The sequence below is a fragment of the Oncorhynchus kisutch genome, linkage group LG6 (genome assembly GCF_002021735.2).
Source record: "Oncorhynchus kisutch isolate 150728-3 linkage group LG6, Okis_V2, whole genome shotgun sequence".
Classification (NCBI taxonomy): Eukaryota; Metazoa; Chordata; class Actinopteri; order Salmoniformes; family Salmonidae; genus Oncorhynchus; species Oncorhynchus kisutch.
In genome coordinates this window covers 55,914,387-55,937,323 of record NC_034179.2, presented here as the reverse complement: position 1 = coordinate 55,937,323, position 22,937 = coordinate 55,914,387, and the positions used below count along the sequence as shown (strand labels likewise).

Below are 22,937 nucleotides of genomic sequence, written 5' to 3'. Positions count from 1 at the left end.
CTCAGAGAGCTTAATTGCTCTTAACTCAGTATGCATGCACATCCTAAGAGAGTGTGGCACACAAACCTGTTGTTTGCTTGTTAATCTTTAATCCTAAAACCTAACTATGTACATCTATCATGGTGGAAATGGAAAATCCAACTGGTTTCCAGACTCTATTCTACACACTGCTTAATCTTGATGTTATAGGGTATGAATCTTTCTAGCAAACTCTTGAAAACTATTCTTTCAACCTTTTATTAAAGTTGCTACTGAATTGTATTGTGTTTAAAGATAGATTGCCCCCCCCCCCCCCCCATGGTTGTCCCATAATAAATGTAGTGACATTTGTCAAGAAGTTTTCCTTTACCATTATGTGGCAAACATCTTCAAGCATAGGAGAGACACAAAGACCAAGGCAGCAGGTTGGCTAAGCAGTCTTACTTTATTTACTCATTATTCCGTTTGTTTTTTTGCTAATGGCAAGGTCACAATGTGTTTAGATCTTCTTGCTGGTTCTTTTCAGCACGACTGAGCCCGCGATTGAGGTCTAAGCAGGGGGAAAAATACACAAAACATTACTTGAACTGCCAAAATGTATTTTTTTCTTCTCCCCTCTAATATACACCATCTTCTGCAAAGTGCCACTTTTACTTACCTCTATCAGCTTTCCTCCGCTGATTTCAGATGTGTGGTGGTAGTTGGGGAATTTCGTGCTCAGCTTGCCCCCCTCCATTGTAACTGTGGCCTGAAATGGATGGACACAAATGCTATTTATTCATACTATATTCTGTTAAACCAACAATCTGTTTCTGTTCGTTTCATCTAGATTCTAGATTACAATACATGCATCTGAGTTCCCCTATTATAAATATGAATTGAACCTATATTTAACTAGGCAAGTCAGTTAAAAACAAACTCTTATTTTCAATGACGCTGCGCCCTACGGGACTCCCAATCACGGCTGGTTGTGATACAGCCTGGATTTGAACCAGGGTGTCTGTAGTGATGCCTCTAGCACTGAGATGCAGTGCCTTAGACCGCTGCGCCACTCGGGAGCCCCCTAGACAATGTTTTACTACAATGAAAGACTATATGAGACTTTTGTTTGAAGTACTATAATACAGAAACTTACACAACAGACACCAGGATAGGATTTTTTTTTGTTGTTACGAATTCCTGATCTGAACTGACTGAAAGTTGTATGACACATCATGGAGATTCTTACCTTGAACTTTTTCCCTCCAATAGTCTCCATGTCACATTCCTGGTCAATGACAAACTTGTTGCTGATGGTCTTGTTTGTGGGATAGAGCTGGGACCATGAGAACACATTGCCGTTCTGCACCACCTCAGTAATGAGCTTGTAGTCACGACCCTTCTCAATGATGTCATCAGGGATGCCTTGGATTACAAGAAAATATGTAGTTAGACTAGGGGTAATGAGGCAATTGTGAATCATATTCTCATGTCTGAGCACCGTAGTTTGTCTATACTACTACTGCTAATCCCCATTGAATGTGCAGTGATGTGAATACATCCATTTCAATATATTGCATAAACCAATTGAATTCAAGATGTCAAGACAAAGACTGAGGCTTTCGTAGGCTTACTATTACTTTATAAAGGTGGTTATTGAACTTGAATAAATGTCTTACCAAGGAGCTTGCAGAATTCATCGTATCCTTCCTGGGACTCAGTTTCCCATTTTCCAGCGAAGGCCATGGTGTACAGAAAACAAAGGAGAGGTAAAGGAGAGGGAGAAGCAGTTCCAAGACCAGCAGGGAAGAGTCAGGTACTGAGTGACAACCTGTCCCTCTTTAAATAGACATGGCAACCATCTCCTCCCTTCTTTCATTACAATGGGTACATCACTACGCCATAAACTTTTATGGTGCCATCAGAGAGTTGGTGACCATGGGTTCACTCACCTTTGGCACATAATCTACTACTGTATGTGGGGGGAAAAAAACTGATTATTAACAGTATTTCAATACTACATCAATGGCAACATAGAGGAACAAAATGCCCTCAGAACAGAGGACATGATTGGACCATACAACCCCTCCTTTAATTTGTTAGTCAACAGTGAATTACATGGTGAGTTTACATTCTGCCTCAGTCTGGGACCTGCCATACATGACACAGGTTCTGAATCAACAACAGTTTCTCCTTGTCTGTTTAGTTATCCATTAGGAGTGTTGCCATGATCTCTATGACAGCTACAGAACATTACTCTGCATTTTCCACCCTTGACCAAAGATCCTATGATGAGACGAGACATAGAACTTGGCAGCACACAATATCAGCTCATGGAGGACAGTAAGCTCGTTACACCACCGCCAAAACACCAGGGATAATCGTCAGGGGTGGACAGTCTGTTCGAGCACATCGGAAACACACATACACACACCTAGCCTCTGAGACCTTTCCAAAGAATGCACGCCCACAAATTCAGTGTTCCACTTGTACATCAAACTTCCTACGGCTCCTATTTTTAGATGCTACTCAGTGCAAGTCCCAGCACTTGCCAAGAACTATACAGAAATACACACATTTTTATATCAGCGCATTTTGAAATTCAAAAGGCGTTGGTGAGGAAGCGACACATGCAGGTCAATACCCTTAAAGTCATAAGGGTTAAACCCCACTGCTCGTCCAAGAACCTCTACTAAAGAGTATGCCTTTTCAAAATGCAAGCCACAAGACTGAATACATCTCACACTTTTGCATTTCTTGTAGCTCCAAATCTCGATGTGATTAACTATGAAATTACACTGAGTGTACAAAACATTATGAACACCTGCTCTTTCCATGACAGACTGACCAGGTGAATGCTATGATCCCTTATTGATGTCACTTGTTAAATCCACGTCAGTCAGTGTAGACGAAGGGAAGGATACAGGTTAAATAAGGATTGAGACAATTGAGATATGGATTGTGTATGTGTGCCATTCAGAGGTTGAATGGGAAAGACAAAATATTGAAGTGCCTTTGAACATGGTATGGTAGTAGATACCAGGCACATTGGTTTGTGTCAAGAACTGCAACGCTGCTGGGTTTTTCACAGTCAACAGTTTCCACGTGTATCAAGAATGGTCCACCACCCAAAGGACATCCAGCCAACTTAACACAAATCTGTGAAGCATTGTAGTCAACCTGGGTGCAACTCAATCCGGTCCAACTCAATATTAGGAAGGTGTTCTTAATGTTTTGTATTTTCAGCTAAATTATACAATCCAGTGGATGAGCTATGCAGTGCTTATGGCATGGGCAGAAAGTCACAGTAAATATTGTAGACATGCTTGATGAGATGGTGCCATACATGTTGACATACTAGAATAACTTACAGTTGAAGTTGGAAGTTTACATACATCTTCGCCAAATACATTTAAACTCAGTTTTTCACAATTACTGACATTTAATCATAGTAAACATTTGCTGTTTTAGGTCAGTTAGGATCACCACTTTATTTTAAGAATGTGAAATGTCATAATAAGAGTAGAGATAATGATTTATTTCAGCTTTTACTTCTTTCATCACATTCCCAGTGGGTCAGAAGTTTACATACACTCAATTAGTTTTTGGTAGCATTGCCTTTAAATTGTTTAACTTGAGTCAAGCTTGTGAAGCCTTTCACAAGCTTCCCATAACAAGTTGGATGAAGTTTGGCCCATTCCTCCTGACAGAGATGGTGCAACTGAGTCAGGTTTGTAGGACTCCTTGCTCGCACACGCTTTTTCAGTTCTGTGCACAAGTGTTCTATAGGATTGAGGTCAGGGCTTTGTGATGGCCACTCCAATACCTTGACTTTGTTGTCCTTAAGCCATTTTGCCACAACTTTGGAAATCTGCTTGGGGTCATTGTCCATTTGGAAGACCCATTTACGACCAAGCTTTAACTTCCTGACTGATGTCTTGAGATGTTGCTTCAATATATCCACTTAAATTTTCCTCCCTCATGATCTCATCTATTTTGTGAAGTGCACCAGTCCCTCCTGCAGCAAAGCACCCCCACAACATGATGCTGCCACTACCGTGCTTCATGGTTGGGATGGTGTTCTTCGGCTTGCAAGCTTTCACCCTTTTTCCTCCAAACATAACGATGGTCATTATGGCCAAACAGTTCTATTTTTGTTTCATCAGACCAGAGGACATTTCTCCAAAAAGTATGATATTTGTCCTCATGTGCAGTTGCAAACCGTAGTCTGGCTTTGTACGGCGGTTTTGGAGCAGTGGCTTCTTCCTTGCTGAGCAGCCTTTCAGGTTAGGACTTGTTTTACTGTGGATATAGATACTTTTGTACCTGTTTCCTCCAGCATCTTCATAAGGTCCTTTGCTGTTGTTCTGGGATTTGCACTTTTTGCACCAAAGTACATTCATCTCTAGGAAACAGAACCCGTCTTCTTCTTGAGCAGTATGATGGCTGCGTCGTCCCATGGTGTTTATACTTGCGTACTATTGTTTGTACAGATTAACATGGTACCTTCAGGCGTTTGGAAATTGCTTCCAAGGATGAACCTGACTTGTGGAGGTCTAGTTTTTTTTCTTAGGTCTTGGCTGATTTCTTTTGATTTTCCCATGATGTCAAGCAAAGAGGCACTGAGTTTGAAGGTAGGCCTTGAAATACATCCACAGGTACACCTCCAATTGACTCAAATGGTGTCAATTAGCCTATCAGAGGCTTCTAAAGAGATATCATCGTTTTCTGGAATTTTAAAGGCACAAGCTGTGTAAAGGCACAGTCAACTTAGTGAATGTAAAGTTTTGACCCACTGGAATTGTGACACAGTGAATTTAGTGAAATAATCTGTCTGTAAACATTTGTTGGAAAAATGACTTGTGTCATGCACAAAGTAGATGTCCTAACCGAGTTGCCCAAACTATAGTTTGTTTACAAGAAATTTGTGGAATGGTTGAAAAACGAGTTTTAATGACTCCAACCTAAGTGTATGTAAACTTTCAACTTCAACTGTATGTAATAAGATCCACATTTTTATATCTAGCCTACTGTTGGCTACTATTTTTGATAGTTCATTGAATTACGTAATGCTCATCTAAATGTAAGAAAATGCTCATGTGAAATTCTTTAAAAATTTAAATGAATAAGTAAGTAAGTTTATTCGGGTATTGGTTACTCATTGACTCATACTGTATCACCGTTGATTTCAACACTTGAGTCGTTGTTGTACTATGCCAAGATAACACATAAAACTCTTTCATGATTATTTTCTCAACAGTGTCCTTCAGCACAGAGCTAAATCATTTTATTCTCTCCTGAGGGTTGAATCAGTTTGAAGAGTGTATAACACACTGAAACATCAACTTTTATAGTGCACCATACTACTTAAGTACCCCTTACCAATGACAAATGTCATACAATCTTTCTCTGTCAGAAGTCATTTTTGTAAGGTGATACTCTCAAAAGGGGTACTACGGTATCTCTTATGGATAATCTCTAATTCACACAAAGGACACACATGTAACACAAATGCTCTTCCTCAACTGAAAATGTGTTTCAGCTGCCTTGAAATAATACTATTATCTTCCATCCACCCCCATATAATATCCAATGGTATTTCCTGCTGAGATGCTTTGACAGTGCTTTTCAGAGTAACCACCTTAATCTCAGGTCAAAAGTTCCCTATGAACACATTAGGCCTAGGAGTGTATACTATAGGCCAAGATCTATATGAGGGGTGTATTTCAGACACTGCTGGTACTGCTATAAAAATCCTGTAAAGTATCCATTGAATAATATGGATAAGGGATATATAGCAATGCATTATATTTATAGAATTTATCCATTCAGATACACCTTTTATGCAGATGTAAACAGTAGAACTGATATGACCCCTCGTTTTTGGATCCTATCTTTAGAAACTGTGGTATACATAGACCTACTGGTAAGCTTGGTTTCTAAAGGAAACAACTATAATGTGAGAATGAAATAGCAATGTGCAATTGTGGCCTAAGACTTAAAGCCATATAAAGCCTTGCACCAGACCAGTCAGTAATCGTGAAGCTGAAGGCTATGGCAAGCACCAAAGACATTAATTGTGCTTGTTGTTTTCGTCGTCTTCGTCATTTGGACTGCTACTTAGATAGATAGAGCTACAACCGGACGTTACTTTTTCGTAGCAGATTAGGAGAATTTAAGCAGCAGGTTAAGATAATTAACTTTTTATGCATTTACTCTATAAAGTGTTCTCTTGCCTCGTATGAGACATAATGACACAGTTATACATAGTTTATACTTGTGAGTCACCACCTGACGAATTTGAAGTGACTGATAAGTGTTAAATGCAATGCATTCAGTGTTGCCCAGACAATATGTTTGAAGGATAGGGATAGAACTAGAACCAAAGACAAAAGGTCCAAAATCAATATAGGCCTACTGTACATTTTTTAACATCTCTGCTTGAACCTCGCTGATGCTTGAAATACAATACAATATCGCCCCTTGTGGATAAGGTTCACAAAAGGTTTATTTTTTGCCTGTTACGTTAGGTTAAGGTTAGACAAAGGGAGCCAATTACAAAAGTGTTTCCAGGGTTTCCTTTGAATGACGTGGTTATTGACAACTCAACTACAACTTTATAGTTCACTGGCCTATCAAGTGTTCTTGGCTTTCAAGTGGGCGGGCTCTAGTGCTATCACAGGGAGAGGACGGGACCTGGCCGTAGAAGCAAAGCGGAAAGAAAATGGCGGCCGTGGCTGCGGAGCCAGGAGCTGTTGCGGTATCAACAACAACAGCGGGGGACTGTGGTGAGCTCGAACCGGTGCCAGCTGTGCCGGGGGGCAAACTCGACTCCGATGCAACGCAGCAGTACGCGCCAGTAATAGACCTTGTTCACCAACTCAAGGATGGGGATGCAGTTCAGGAATGCAGCCAGGTCCAAATGGAGCTAGTGAGCAGGCCAGACCAAGAAGCCGCGGGAAAAGTCCTCGCTGCTTGTGCATTGGATGAACACATCGATACAGGATGTCTCATGGTCGGCTTAGAAAATACCGATAACCATTCTCGCGGGGGCTATGGTTCGAAATACACAATGTCGAGGGCAGAACGTTTGAAACAATTTTTTTCGCCTAATGTTGATCCTGCAAACGAGCTCAGTAAGCACGAGCCCTACGCCTGCCATCAGAATAGCTCCATCTCCGATTCACAGCCATCGGTGGTCTTTTTGCATTCGTTCCCTGCGCATCCTGTGACTACGGAGGCTGGGCTGTCGTTGGCAGAGCCAGCAGAGCCCATAATCAATTACTATCAAAACACAGAATTAACCCAACCTACTATTATCGAGTGTGACTATAGAGCTTTAATTAAACCGTCCCATGAGGCTGAACTGGAGCCCGAATCAGCAGATGATGCTCTTTCTGGTACCGAGTACAAGGCCGAGTTTTTGGGAGATGCCTCTCTTGAACATCCCCAGTCCATAGAACACGTCGACTCTCTGCCAGTTCTAGAGACGGAGACACACATTGGAACACCCATGGAGACTGGATACATTTATGACTTTTCGAGCATCACAAACCAGAACTCTGCGAGTCCCGAGCTTCCTGTAATGGCAGTGGGTCAGGTTGACTCCTCGGCAGAACTTGGGGACTCGTGCTCACGACAGCGGAGTTTGGAAACGAACTTCCACGAGAGCGAGACCGTATTGAATCCCCCTCACCCCATGACCGTTGCTGATACTGAGGAGGTACAGTCCGAGTCAGTGGACAATCTGATACCTGGTTCTGAAGTTCGAGTATCTCTGGATCACATCATCGACGACGCACTGGTGGTGTCCTTTCGGTTAGGGGAGAAGATCTTCTCTGGGGTTCTGATGGACCTCTCTAAAAGGTATAGTATAATCCTTCTCGGAAATGTCTCTTATATTTTAGTTTTATGCCACATTTGTTTTTCTATGTAACTTCCTAAGACTTTTCTGTCCATTAGTTTACACCACATATTTTTGTTTACTACTGACATCCACTGCACATTATGCACATACAAAATTACACAACAATTCACACCTGAAAGATGTGGCTTGTCCTCATTCCGACTTGTCAGCTGTCAGTAAAGGACCTTGTTCTTTGCAAACCCCTGCCTCCTGAACTAAACTGATAGTTTTCTACATTTGCCAGGGGTCGAGGGGTCAAGCTACCATGGTGATCTCTAGTTTGACAGCGTATCACAAAAATACAGAGGAACTGCTCTTATCACCAGTTATGTGGGCAGTGCTTTCGGTTTGTCATTTCAGTTTACACAACTAAACTTGATGTTTCTATTTACAAAGTCCAGGTATATCAGAGGTCAGCTGGAGAGGATGATCACATGCTCAGTCTGTAGTGTAAGGTCATACTAAGGAGAATGCTGCAGTTGGTAGAGTAGTCATGTAGCACTATGCCACCATCAACAATTGGATTCTCTTTGGATTCTATCTAATGTCCTTCTTGTAATTTGTCACCTGTCTCATCAACACCTTTCCTCCAACCCTCCCTTTATCATCTGCAGGTGTAGATTTTGGGTCATAATTAAACTTGCTGACATGCCTGGGGACTATGTTGAATATCTTCATTATGTTTAGCAAAGATGACATCTGCACACACAATCAACACCTTGTTGTGTTTAGTTTCCCCTCACAAGCTGCTTACAGCTCATTGTGTAGTTGCTCTTCAGGACTTCATATCATTTCAAGGTATTCTTCTGGTGTTATACCATATGCGCTATTAATATAGGTTATCAATACATGGTAGAATATGCTATAACTTGGAAGCCACTTTAGTGTAAGTTGCTTTGATAAGAGCCTGAGCAGCAGTCATCCCAAGGACAATGGCCGGTTTATTACAATGACAAGATGGAGGCCACTCAAACTTTACTGCTTCATTGTCTACAGTACTGGAGATAATCAACACCATCCCCGCTCTACAAACAAAAGACTCAATTTTTAGATCCTCATTGTTGAGTCTAAGGGATCGGTTTATGGCTTTTGTTTTCCAACAGTCCCCTGAGTGCAGGCCTTGTGCCTGTGATTTGCCAGACTGTGTTCCATAGCATAGGTCATATGGAATCATTGTTTTTCCTATTGGATGTGTGCTCAAGATGAGAGATGAGTCGCTGTCTTCGGTTCAGACTAACTCGCCTCTAGACATCGACCTGGTACTAAAATGTCTACTCTACCCGTCCCCTACTTAGGTGTATGCATCTGGAAAGATGGAAGTTAGGACAGGTGGGTGGAATTTCCACCATATTGTTTGCTATCAGAGGAAAAGCTGGAGCTGCTACCATATTGTATACTTATTAAATTATTTCAAATCTATGAAGTGCCAAGGGGAAAGGGCTTGCTGATGTTTCTGGACCAGGCCAACCTTTTACCTAGCTGACAGTCACCTGGTGTTGATTAGGAAGGAAAAGATGGTGGTTGTGTGTTAATGAAAGGTGTTGGTTGATAAGGAGGCTGCTGTGAGAAGCTGTGACGCAAATGAAAGACAGTGGTGAGGAAAGGCATGTTCCCCTCTTTCTCTTGACTGTTTCATTCATTGTGATTAGAGTGAGACACTCGCTAATCCTTAACTCTCCAGTGCAATTTTACAGTTGATTTTGGCTGTCAGAGGAATCTGCATCTTTCTATGATTTCAAGGATGTTTATAAGTAGCAATGGAGGGGCTCATGGCCATATTAATGCAGGTATAGATGTAGACTACTTGCTTATGCGCATTACCATCAGAAAGAACCCATGAGCACCATCATGTGAAATTCACAGGAGCATGTTAAATGAAAGTTAAGTCTATATTTTTGGGAAATTAAGGCAATGTTTAAATCGTAAATTAGGCATAAGTAAAGTCATATGGAAAAGGGGTCTTAGAAAACATCTACCCGATAGATAAAGTCTTAAGCTATCAAAAATACATCAAAACAAAATGTTGATGTAAAAACCCTGCCAACTAATATCAACACTAATATATTTAGTTTTGGAGAAATGGTTTACCTTCTGCAAGTTTAAGAAATATTGCCTTGTAATTCCATTACAAAAAAATGCACATTTTAAGATATTTTGTAATTTTGGATAATGAAAGTTCACAGAAGTAACAAGTAATGGTAAACCTACCAATTAGTATTTTGTTTATGAATTAAGTCATTCAAATTGGTAACGTATTTACAGAAAAATATGTAACGTAATTACGGCAAATTAATTGGCTACGATAGGAAATCATAATAGTCACAAACCACAGTTGGGTCACCTGCTACTGTCCTCTCTTTCACTGGCATTGTAACGGTTTTCTTTCTCCTTCTGTCGTCTGGTGGTCAAACCAAGAGTGTTATAACAGTGAGTCTGGACAACCCGTGCCTCTCCCTTTTTCCTCGCTCTCTGCCTTTCTCTCTTTCTCTCCAGTTAATGTCACCTCTCCCAGCTCCTACTGACACCTACCCATGAGCCCCTTGTAACCAGCTTCCTAACCCATTAAGCACTGATGTCCATGGATGTTGAAAAGTAGTTAACATTTGGTCAGTCCAAATGCACTGTATGTCACGTCCTCTGCATCCATTTTGCTCTCACGTGTTCGGAGTTTGTTATAACCAATTTATTCATGCGATTATGATTTGCTATAGGTCAGGCCCCATTGGTTATGTGCATGCGATGCATACATGTGTCACAAAAAAACGTAAGGGTTGCGGGAATGTTTTTCCTAAACAAATTAGGTATTTTGGTAACAGAACTTTTAAGTAAGAAATGGCAAATTATGTTGCAGCTTAAGCAACACGGACAGCACGATTAACACATTAAGTTTTGTAGTGGTTTACTGCATCAGGGTGGAGCGAGAGAGACACCGGGTGCTAGTCACAGTCGCTCACTGTCTTCTTTTTTTTTTTTTACAACGCTGCAAGCCCGAGTACAATCAAATCAATTGAGGTTGGACTCCCTCTTGTAATTTCTGTCTTCATTATTTAATCAAACAGTGTGCTTAAAGCATCAGACAAGCTCAGTGTATATATTTGATTTGATTAACACACATAGGATGTGTCTACAGGTGCAAAAATACATGTTTAAACATTTCGACCAATTGGTCAAAAGAACAGACTGTCGACCAACATTTTTGCTGTTGTTGGGGACAGCCCTAAGGTACACAAAGGTAGAAATGTGAAAGATCCTACTTTTGCATATTTGGGTATTTTTCTACACATTGGTAATTTTTGTAATGAGCTCCGCCCCCAAACAAGACCTCATTTAGTTGGTCCGGACCAGACCAACTCTGAAACAATCATAGATGTCTTAGTTTCACAAGTTTGGACGTCACAGTAGAGTTCAGTATTGGGCCCATACCCCAAAAGCATCTTAAGGCAAAGTTCATCTTTATAACCTTCATAAGAGCATCTTTACATTTCAGAGCTGTTTCCCAAAACATATTTATTGACGTTGCACTTGCTTGACAAATACAAATATTCTTGCTCTTATCCATAAGAATCCGCACTGTGTATGCTAGCTGTTTGATAGAGCGCACATGCGAAGACCAGAGTAGGCACATTTGCTATTTAACGCAACAGTTTGTTACAAAACTATTGGTAGATTTGAAAATGCGATGTAAACACACTGAACTTTAGATTTGTATTCGGTACATGAAAATTTAAGCAAAAAAAAAACACATTTTTGTGTGCTCTACGTCATCACGCAGTGATTTTTGGCTGGGTAAATGTGCATATTTTCGAATGTCGCCAGTTGGATAGAAACCTAGCTATTGATCCATTGTTTTGTTCTCCAAAGGGGAGGAAGGGTGGTCCAGTAGAGTTAGCATTTGGTCCAGTAGAGTTAGCATTTGGTCCAGTAGTGTTAGCATTTGGTCCAGTAGAGTTAGCATTTGGTCCAGTAGAGTTAGCATGATAAATCTTGTCCTGTATTTGCGCTTGATGCAGCATAGGGACACATTTACCCAAGGCCATCTATCTCTGTATAGCTCTGTCATCTCCCATGTAACATGGGGATTTTTTTAGGAGGTGTTCTGGTAGGAAACATAGTTTCTAGGCTGAGATCATATGAGGTACACTAACTCAACTAGGTCTATGTAGTGGTAGTTGAACCACTTGACATATAGTATCTGGATAATGTTCAGTAGGGTCGGCAGTTTTAAGATTTTGGTTGAGCTGAAGTTGTCAATGTGTATAGGGGCTCTTCTGGGGTAAAAATAATATATATATATATATATGAACCCAAAATAAACAAATCTGAATAAGCCTATAAAAACTTTTTATAGGCTTATATATATATATATTCTGCCATGGTAATAGCCACCGCTGAAACTTTTTATAGGCTTATTCAGATTAGTTTATTTTGGGTTCATGGTAGCGTTGAATTTAGACTAGGGCTGCTTCATGGGGAAGTAAATGATCATATAGGCTATGTCTGGTTTTCTTTGCATGGCCCACATCTCTACACCTCCTGGAATTTCATTTTGATGAACACTCAGTCATAGAGAAAACAAGGCAGGCAGGGCAATTCAGATTTTTCTTCACTAATTGGTCTGTTGACCGATCAGATCAGGTCTGAAAAATATCTGATGTGAAAAGATCTGTGATTGGTCAAAAGACCAATTAGTGTAAAAAAAATAAAAAATAATCTTAATTGGTCTTCCTGTATCAACGCAGCCCAATAGATGTTGAAATGTGTGGCAGTTTCAACCCAAGAGTCACTTCTGATCCCAAATTCATAAGGTAGGACTTAATAAACACAGTCATGGAGTTTCTGCTGCCAACTTCACTTATCTGCCGTATTAAAACATTAGTGAAATAAGCTGGAGGGTGAGCATTAATATTGTAAACAAGGATAGTTTTTTTCCTTTGTTTGTAGGGCCTTGTGCACTCTAGTTAGCTATGGTGATGTTGTGTTTTAGGCCGTGGGAGCTTCTTTGATCTTTTGCAACACTAATTTAATATTTCATCTTTGAATGTTCAGGATTTAATTGATTTAGATTGATTTCCTAAATGTACAATGTAGGCCTAAATGAGAAACATCTTGAATTAGCATGAAATGTTTTGACAAATACAAGACAAAAAACAAGTTTAAAGTTGAGTTTTTATAGTTATCCACAGTTTCTAAATCCTCAAATTCTCTCTTCTCAGGTTTGGACCCTATGGAATTCCAATCACTGTGTTCCCAAAGAGAGAATACAAGGATAAACCTGAATCTATGCAGCTAAAGACAGAACCATTCCAGCCAGAAAAGGTGGAAATGCCAGTCCAGGAAAACCCTGACAGCCAAGTTGTCGCAATCCCCGAACCAAACCCTGACCCCCAGCCTAAGCCTAACCCATGGACTTCAAAACCTCCGCCACTGTTTCAGGAGGGAGCCCCTTACCCTCCGCCATTGTTCATCAGGGACACCTACAACCAGTCGTTACCTCAGCCACCCCCCCGCAAGATCAAGCGGCCCAAGCGCAGGCTGTATCGCGAGGAGCCCACCTCTATCATGAACGCCATCAAGTTGCGGCCCCGCCAGGTGCTCTGTGACAAGTGCAAGGGGACTGTCATGACCGTGGACAAGAGGGAGCCACGTAGAGGCCCTGTGTCGGACTCTAGGGGCGAGGACACCAAGCGGAGACGCAACGACAGTTCAGCTACTGTCAGCAAGCGGCCACGTAATGACTCTCGCTCTGAGGAGAAGCGCCATGCTGCTGAGGCGTCCAAACGGCAGGCCTCAGGGATTCGAGTCTCCTCTTCCTCTTCTCTGGGCCAGGTGAAAGGCGGAGCTGGAGGGAACAGGGTTCTGAGGACAACAGCCACCACAACAACATCACCGGTCAACAGCAGCTCCAGAGTCCAGCTCAATGCCAAGAAAGTGCTACAGAGCAAAAATGTTGATCACTCCAAGGCAAGGGAGGTGCTGAAACTGGCCAAGGCGCAGAAGAGGCAGAGAGAGACTACAGTGGTCACTGGCAGCAGTGGCAACGCCAAGACGATGACGAGGGCCGCTGCCCTGCAGGAGGCCCACGCCCACCAGAAGGTCCACTTCACCCGGCGGCTGCAGCAGATCAGCGGGGTGGGACCAAGCAACGCCACCCCTCTGCCACCCAGGATGCGCATCAAGCCCCAAAGGTACCGTAATGAAGAGAATGACTCTTCTACATGTAAGCCGCCTTGCCTCGAGAAAGTGCCGGGAAGTGGCCGTTTGTCCCCTCCAAAGCCAGGCGCGCCCCGCTGCACCTCCACGCGCTCCTCCTCCTCCTCCTGCTCCACAGGCGAGGCCACTGCTGCTGAAAACCAGGGTCTAGATAAAGGGCCAGAACCTGAGCTCAGTCCTCAGACCCAATCCCAGACCCAAGTGGAACCCCTCACAGCCACGGAGCACAGCGACCCCAAGGTGGAGCCAGAGGAGCAGGGGGGGCGGGAGGAGAGGCGGGAGACGCGCGGCAGCAAGGCTGGCAACCTTGTGGTGTACATGACCCTTAACCCCAGCCAGCCTGACTCCTCTAATACCTCCATGTGCAGCGTTGATAGTGCAGATGACTTAAAGTCTTCAAACTCAGAGTGTAGCTCCACCGAGACCTTTGACTTTCCCCCTCCCGGTGATTTGCACTCGCCCCCCGCACCCGGCACATCCTCAGCAGTCACTGACCCCTCGCCAGCACCTACGGAAGAGAAAACCCCTCGTAAATCTCAGAAAGTGTTTTCCAAAAATGTGTCTAAGTGTGTCTCTCTGGACGGCAGGAGCATTTGCGTAGGGGACATCGTTTGGGCCAAAATATATGGTTTTCCTTGGTGGCCAGCCCGCGTCTTAGGCATCCAGATCAGCCGCAAAGATAATGGGCTCTTAGTCAGGCAGGAGGCCCGTGTCGCCTGGTTCGGTTCACCCACCACCTCCTTCCTGGCACTTGCACAGGTCGCCCCCTTTCTAGAAAGCTTCCAGTCACGCTTCGACAAGAAGAGAAAGGGCTTGTACCGTAAAGCCATCACAGAGGCAGCCAAGGCTGCCAAGCAGCTCACTCCTGAGGTTCGCGCCTTGCTTACGCAATTCGAGACGTGAGGTGGTGTGCTTTGGGGAAAAGGAAAGGTAGGCAAACATGCCCCCCCCCCCTTCCCCTCCTAGTCACCTACCATGTCCCTTCACCTTCCTGGGAGAAAGAAACTAAATATTTCAGGCCAGACAACCAGGACTCCTCTTTTTTTTCTATGATCAAAAAGGGACTGAATGGGTTGGGGTTATACACACTACTGCATATATAAAAATGGCAGCGTTTATTTTATTTTATCATCCTTCTCAAATTTCACTTATTTATCCAAACTGGTAGAAATCTGGTCATTTCATTTAACATTTTTTTTACAGAATGGTTGGTGATGGAAATATTCACCTTATCTTGAGGCCTTTAAGTTTCACTCTATGTGCAAAGAAGCTTATGTCATGTTCTAACACCATGGTTCATAGGTTTGCTTGATTGGCTGCCAATTGTCAAAATCTTAAGAGACAAAAAGTGTAGTTCTTTCAGTCTATGCAACAAGCGGTTCAGTTTCAGGTACTGTGAACGGAAAGTTACAGGATCTGAGCAGCAGTAAATATGATGTATCTGTGCTGGTTGAAGACATGTACTGTAGCTGTGATGTGACGAGGAAGTGGACCCTGGTGGATTTGAAGAGCGAGCAGTTATAGGGGCTTAGGTACCTGCTGTATCTCAGACACAGTCAGAGCTGACTGGCTGTGGGAACTGGCTGCCGGGCCGGTAAGCTCTTGATCACCGTGTGGCACATTGCCAGCCAGGGCTTTCCAGACAGTTGAGCTGGGCTTGTGAGGATGTGCCTGTAAGCCAAAGTCACCTCAAGTGCCGGTGAGAGGAGGATGGTGCCCTGTTTCTAATCCTCTCTGAAAACAGAGATGGTTGCAGGGCAGTAGATACTGTACTGAGAGCGTGCCCGCTCAACTGGGCAGTGGGCACATCCACCCCCCTCATACCTGTCCAGTCCCCTTGGGCCACCTCACCTCTCCCCTGTTCTCTCTCCTCATCTGACTCTGTCCTGTCTGTAGTCTCAATACCTTGTGCTCCTCAGTTAACCAAGACTGTTTTATTACTCTCTGGTCTTCCTATCTAGCTCTGTGATTTTGCATGCTGTTATACATAGAATGATGCCCAATTTGTTTTAAAATCACTGATTTGAATTGTCTGCACATCGGGACATTTTAAACAAAGATGTTTGTTGATGGAGCGACGGCGTACTATGAAAATGATAGAACCAACTAGCATTGACAGAGGGAAGCCATTTGAGTTACTCCTCTCATATACGTGTGGTATGGCACGTTACAGGGATGAACTATTTTTGCTGTTATTTTCTACAACTTTTACTATGGGTTTGCCATGTCTTGTTGACTTGTACTAAGTAGTTCAGTGATTTCTCAGAGTTCTCAGAGTTCAGCTGTTACTCAACCCTATTTGAGTTGGAATGTGTTTGACTTTATTTGGTGCTCCTGAACTCAACCTTCTATCACTTCACTGCTTGGCTAATCTCATACGACTGCAAATCCTGATTTTATGTATTATTGTACAGTACAATCTGTATCAAATTATTTTTAGTGGATTTTTATGATGAATAATGGAAAAAAGGGCTTTTTTGTTTGGCTGAAGTTGGGGGAGGGTTGTGAGGAAGGGTTACCTCACCAGTTCTGATCTCTACCAGTTCTGTTCACTTCAGATTTGACCATTTCATTACCAATGACAAATTACATTTCCTAAAGATGTTTCTTCATTTACCTGCCTACATACCTATCCACTCTGACTAAATATTAAGGGACATACAGTAACACCAACATCGCCTCACCTTTGCCCTTTTGGCCCCGAACAGGTAGAGATCAGAGGCTTATTGCTCGGTAGAGTACACTGACCTGACCATTGTTACAAGCAGAGACGAAGTGTATAATGACAGGTTTGCTCTGTTTCTTCTATTTCGGACATCATCTGTTTGCAGATCAGAGAATGCTGTTGGAAAAAGTAACAGTTGAAGAACACTTGTGTAAATGTTTTTCTGATGTTTTTAAAAAGTATTATAAATAAAATGTCAACTTCAAGAATCTTACCTAGTTGTCTTCATTTTAGTGCTCTACTTCCATTAACACCTACAAATCCAATGCCATTTATAAGGCTTCAGTTTCACCTTGAAACAAGCTGGAATAAAAACATTGGTCATTTGGAATTTGAGATATTTCTATTGTCCCCCTCGTACTAAAATGGGGGCATTTTAAGTTGACAATGACCATGCCTTTTAAATTGTGGCTTGTGGTCTTATAATAGCTGCCATTAACTGCAAATGTTTGTGGGGCTTTTATGAAATAGCAGACCTGTAGAAAACTACTTGCCAGTCAAGCCCCTGTTTACCACTTGAGGCTATTGGTACATTAACAATAATGAGAGGAAATGGCTGAATGTTGAGATTTTTTGGGGGAGTAAAATCATTCCTTTTATTGAACAGATTTTCTTACCTGCAAACAGATCTAGGACATTGACATCATATGCTAATAGAAGCCATTGTTCAATGGCTGTCAGTCAGTGTATCTGAAGCAATGCATCTTTGAATGGCATTGTAGAATTTAACATTTAGGAGGAGTTTGATGGTTCCGTCCTGTTTGTAAATGAAATAGTACTGAGAAGTAATGTTTTGGTTTGAAATACAAATGAAAAGGCTACTTACCTTCCTAATATTGAGTTGCACCCCCGTTTGCCCTAAGATCAGCCTCAATCTGTCAGGGAATGGACTACAAGGTGTTGAAAGCATTCTATAGGGATGCTGGCCCATGTTGATGCCAATGATTCCCACAGTTGTCAAGTTGGCTGGATATCCTTTGGGTGGTAAGATCGTTCTTGATACACACAGGAAACTGTTGAGCGTGAAAAACCCAGCACTGTTGCAGTTCTTGATACATGCAAACCGGTGCGCCCGGCATCTACTATCGTACCCCATTCGAAGGCACTTAAATATTTTGTCTTTCCTATTCACCCTCTGAATGGCACAAATCCATCTTTAACCTGTCTCCTCTCCTTTATCTACAGTGATTGAAGTGGATTAAACCGGTAACATATATAAGAGATAATTGCGTTCACTTGGTCAGTCTGGCATGGAAAGGGCAGGTGTTCCTAATGTTTTGTACACTCAGTGTATATATCCATGTACGGGAGCAGCATACACATAACATTACGTAAATCAAGGAGCTGATCCACAGAGCAGCAGCATTTCAAGATTAACTAGGTTAAATCTCAAAGACATTTGAATAATCAGTGGAGTAAATGCACGCCAGACCAGCAAGCTGCTGAAAAAGTTATCACAGATCACGATGACTCGTTTGTGATGTCTATCTCGGTTGTACCACTGTCAATCAGAAACTTGCTAGGCTGAGGCATCCATGCAGCAGAACCCAGGTATAGATCCCTCATTGAGAGACACACAGGACCCCTCCCAAAATGCATTAGAGGTGCCCTTGAGCCCAGAAATGGCGCCGTTGCAACATGAACAATGCACCGTTAGGTTCATTCTTGATTTCACTCAAGATCACTGGAGGCCCCTCGAAGAATGTTGTGTTGTTGGCTAACTAATGTGCACTGACCTACAGCCTTTTATTCAATGAACATTTTAGTATTCGTAGGAGTGCCCTTCCTGACATGTACCATAGCGCTGCCGTTTTCAATGTCTCAGTGCTTTGATGAAAAAGCTTTTTTAATGGCATGCACTAAAACCTATTGAATCTGCTTTGTTGAAGCCAAATACAGAAAGAGCATGCCCTCTGATTTGCATGAAAAGATCCCTGATGTGTTCATGTCTCTCTCTGTCTTCTCTTCCAGTGCTACAACGCTGAAGGGCTGCTGATGGGTCCTTTACACTGCCAGACGGAAGGACATGTCCAGAATTGGAGACGTCATCGATATAATTATTTTTTATTTAAGTATCGGAAGAAGGAACATTTATATATTTATAATGAATTGCAGACCTACTCCACCTCTGAGCCTGTCCATCATGCTGAATACCATTTGATTTCTTTGAGCAGGCGTCCATGTCCACAAGCATGTGACCTTAGTTTGAGTGAGGACATCTGCAGAGTAGACGAGCACTCTGACCATTATAGATATCTATTACATTTGTATTACATACATGTTGACAGGACACAGGATTTTGCAGGGTTTTTAGTATGTTGATCAGTGATCTTGAAATGCAAAGACAAAAAAATGAATAAAAACAATACTATGTAAAACATTTATATTAATGCAATAAAGATTGCATGTGCTATGCTATTACAGTGCATTTGCAGAAGGCTGTGCTTTGTTGTGTTGAAGCAGTCTTGAAAAAGAATACTGGTGTCTCAAGCCCGTTTATACCTGGTGTCCGAGAAGACGATCAAACTTGACTATCTAGAGGAAGTAAAAGTTGTAACAAGGTTTCCGTAGGTGAACCTGCGGAAGGATCATTCTGATCCTGTCCACAGTCTGATTGTGCCCACATTTGAAGTGAAGTGATTGTGATCAGATCTTCCTGACCACCCCAGGAGGTAGTCAGGGACACGTATCTGGATTATCAAACATTTTAAATCGTCCCTCTTGACTCAAGGCAATAGATTTATCAATATTTCTCCCCAAATTCGTGGTATCCAATTAGTAGTTACAGTCTTGTTCCATTGCTGCAACTCCCGTACAGATTTGGAAGAGGCAAACCAGGATCTCTAATGGCACAGCTAGCACTGCGATGCAGTGCCTTAGTCCACAGCGCCACTAGGGAGACCCAGCAATATTTGTGTTAACATAAAATAAAAATTTGCATTAATATGCTGAATTATACCTTTTTTGAGAAAGGTGATTGGGAGGATTAGAACCTGTGACCTTCTGGTCCCTTGCCACATCCATTGCACCAGCAGGGGGATGGTACTAGCCCAGTCTTGTCACATATTTAAAGCTGTTCAGCCAGAAAGTTAGTAGATTAGAAATGTGATAAGTTGAAAATGTTGGTTAAATTATAAAAAATAAGTTGTAACTGGGATTCGAACTGGCAACCTTGCGGGTCGCAACCAATGATATATATATACACACACACGTACGTGTATTTTTCTTAATGTCAACATTTGTTTAATTCTATTACAGACACCTTAATGCATACTTTCAAATGATATGTGAGCTGAACATACACATTTTAATTTTAAACATTTAAAGTACGTATGTCCCCACTACAACAACAAAATACTTAAATCAATGTAATTTTGTCCCTGAAAACAATAAGTAATTGAAATACTGTAGAATTACATGAATTCCTATTGAGGATTGCTTCTTCTGAGTTCCAATATGGCCGACCAGTGGATTCTAAGCCTCTCATCGACCAATACATAGCATCAGCAATCTAACGTTCATAGACATCATTTGTTGCAACCCGCATTTAACGCCCTCCATCCTACCTCCCTAAAGGGCCTTTTTTTTCTGTTGCTCTCACCTGTAACTCCAACCACTGATATTCTAAGCTTTGCCCACTGAGCATTATGCCTAGATTAAAACAGATCAAGCGATAGCTGACACCCGCATAGCTGATGGCGGTGTTGAAGGTGTAACTGCGTTGGAGCTGTCAAATCGGTGAGCAGCTGCTCTTAATCGTGGTCACGAAACCACACCCATTTCACTTCACTCCCATTTCACTCGCATTAGAAGAACGAGAAACTAGGCTATTTACAGTGCATTCACATTTTGTTATGTGACATCCTTATTCTAAAATTGATTAAATACAAATAAATCTCAAGCTACACACAATATCCCATAATGACAAATCAAAAACAGGCCTTTTAGATATCTTAGCACATTTATTTACATAAGTATTCAGACCCATTGATCATCCTTGAGATGTTTCTACAACTTAATTGGAGTCCACCGGTGGTAAATTCAATTAATTGGACATGATTTGGAAAGGCACACACCTGTCTGTATAAGGTCCCACAGTTGACAGTGCATGTCAGAGCAAAAACAAAGCCATGAGGTTGAAGGAAATAAGCTGAGACAGGATTGTGTCAAGGCACAGATCTGGGGAAAGGTACCAAAAAATGTCTTCACCATTGAAGGGCCCCAAGAACTACGTGACCTCCATCATTCTTAAATGGAAGAAGTTTGGAACCACCGAGACTCTTCCTAGAGCTGTCCGCCCGTTCCACACTGAGCAATTGGGTTTGAAGGGCCTTGGTCAGGAGCTGACCAAGAACCCGATGGCCACTCTGAAAGAGCTCCAGAGTTCCTCTGTGGAGGTAGGAGAACCTTCCAGGACAACTATGTCTGCAGCCCTCCACCAATCAGGCCTTTATGGTAGAGTGGCCAGACGGAAGCCACTCCTCAGTAAAAGGCACATGACAGCCCGTTTGAAGTTTGCCAAAAGGCACCTAAAGGACGCAGACCATGAGAAACAAGATTCTCTGGTCTGATGAAACTCCCGATCTAACATCTCTGGAGAGACCTGAAAACAGCTGTGCAGCGACACTCCCCATCCATCCTGACAGAACTTGAGAGGATCTGTAAAGAAGAATGGGAAACTCCCCAAATACAGGTGTGCCAAGCTTGTAGCGTCATAGCCATGAAGATGAGGCTGTAATTGCTGATAAAGGTGCTTCAACAAAGTACTGAGTAAAGGGTCTGAATACTTAAGTAAATGTGATGGCAAACATTTCTAAAAACCTGTTTTTACTTTGTCATTATGGTGTATTGTGTGAAGATTGATGAGAACAATTTTAGAATAAGGCTGTAACGAAAAAACAAAAATGTGGAAAAAAGTCAAGGGGTCTGAATACTTTCCAATCACACTGTAGAAATGACACTCAAATTGAAAATCATTAAACAAAATCATGAGGATTTCTATCAGCCTTATCAAGGTGTAGATTACATCTCACAGTCCAGTGTTAGAATTTGTAAACAAGGCTGCATGGGATTTCTCTTAATGTGACTCCATTGCCAATGGCAATGTCCACTTTAAGTATAATGCTGGGAACAGCTTGTGGATGTAACTCAGTTCCACCTCTTGACACCGTCAAAAGATCAGCTATGTGGATGTAGGAGGATCACCATCAGTTATTTTGATCGTCTACACCGGTCTAAAAATGTGGGCCCAATCAGAATGTGGACGATATCAGCACCAGGTATAAACGGGGCTTCAGTCTGCCCCAACCTTATACCAGCTCCTGTTGTCCCACAGTAAGCTACCCGCTGAGCTACAAGCAGCCTTAAAGAACAGGAGTTAGCTGAACAACTCCAAATGTCTAGACTGTTCCTGGGGAGATGCAGTACTTAGTGTGTAATCTACAATTGACTGGCAGATACAGAAAATCAAAGATATCATGCTCCCCCAGTCCTGTAGGGCTCTATTCAATCAGCTTCACTGAAGCGTAAGAAATGTTAAGGTAATATCCTTATGAGCCGACATTATGCAGCGTTTAACGCGAATGCAGTCTCCACTAACGCGGGAACATTGCCTTTAAATTTCGCTGAAGCCCCCTTCATCCAGCAGATTTTTTTGATGACATGACATTTTATGTGCAAATTTAAGCGTACATGTCATTTTCCTTGCCAGATGTCCCTATTCAGTCACTCTCTAGGGTTAAAACCACAATATTCCTCCCTGACTTTCCTCCTCACTTCAAGACAAGCAGAGCCAGTTGACTGGACCGATTGTGAGGTCACAGGCTGGATTGGGGATTCCCAAAGGGAAACAAACACATGGTCAAGTCAGTCAGGAGCAGCTGAAGAGAGCCACAGTGACTGAATCAGCTGTGGCTCATCTCTCGCCATCTCGTGTACATGTATGCGTTTTGATACAATCTATTAATGTCTTGACTTAACACACTGGTGGATGTGGGAAATCCTGTTTTGTAATTACTGTATATCTCCTAAAATCAGTAAATCTGCTTTTTGCCTTTGTACTTGGTGTTTTTCTATATTGTACTGTAATTCACATTTGACACCAATATGCATATCCTCTGAATATATAAGCCAATGAAA

General features: G+C 42.2%; 2 protein-coding genes across 3 annotated transcripts; one reads left to right on the top strand and one right to left on the bottom strand.

The window, feature by feature from the left end:
- Positions 1–405: 405 nt before the first annotated feature.
- On the bottom strand, positions 406–1,796 carry fabp6 (fatty acid binding protein 6, ileal (gastrotropin)). Its single transcript, XM_031825920.1, has 4 exons — positions 1,638–1,796; positions 1,208–1,383; positions 638–727; positions 406–529 (listed from the first exon to the last, which is right to left on the bottom strand). The coding sequence occupies exons 1-4, from the start codon at positions 1,702–1,704 to the stop codon at positions 479–481; spliced, it is 384 nt and encodes a 127-aa protein (XP_031681780.1). The 5' UTR covers positions 1,705–1,796; the 3' UTR covers positions 406–478.
- A 4,857-nt stretch (positions 1,797–6,653) lies between these two features.
- pwwp2a (PWWP domain containing 2A) lies at positions 6,654–22,858 on the top strand. 2 transcript variants are annotated; one of them, XM_020485984.2, is made up of 3 exons: positions 6,654–7,824; positions 13,078–15,004; positions 18,771–22,858. In XM_020485984.2, the coding sequence occupies exons 1-2, from the start codon at positions 6,683–6,685 to the stop codon at positions 14,975–14,977; spliced, it is 3,042 nt and encodes a 1,013-aa protein (XP_020341573.1). In that variant the 5' UTR covers positions 6,654–6,682; the 3' UTR covers positions 14,978–15,004; positions 18,771–22,858. The 2 variants fall into 2 exon arrangements, with proteins under 2 accessions (XP_020341573.1, XP_020341574.1); XM_020485985.2 differs by lacking the exon at positions 18,771–22,858 and having other exon boundaries at positions 6,667–7,824; positions 13,078–17,008.
- Positions 22,859–22,937: the final 79 nt, after the last annotated feature.

Bases quoted from the DNA above. Each gene is read 5' to 3' on its own strand.
- fabp6 (XM_031825920.1), bottom strand. From the start codon at position 1,704: ATGGCCTTCGCTGGAAAATGGGAAACTGAGTCCCAGGAAGGATACGAT. The intron at 1,384-1,637 runs GTAAGACATTTA...TTGTAATCCAAG, and splicing joins TGAATTCTGCAAGCTCCTTG to GCATCCCTGATGACATCATT. The intron at 728-1,207 runs GTAAGAATCTCC...CATCCATTTCAG, and splicing joins TTGGAGGGAAAAAGTTCAAG to GCCACAGTTACAATGGAGGG.
- pwwp2a (XM_020485984.2), top strand. From the start codon at position 6,683: ATGGCGGCCGTGGCTGCGGAGCCAGGAGCTGTTGCGGTATCAACAACA. The intron at 7,825-13,077 runs GTATAGTATAAT...CTCTCTTCTCAG, and splicing joins CTGATGGACCTCTCTAAAAG to GTTTGGACCCTATGGAATTC.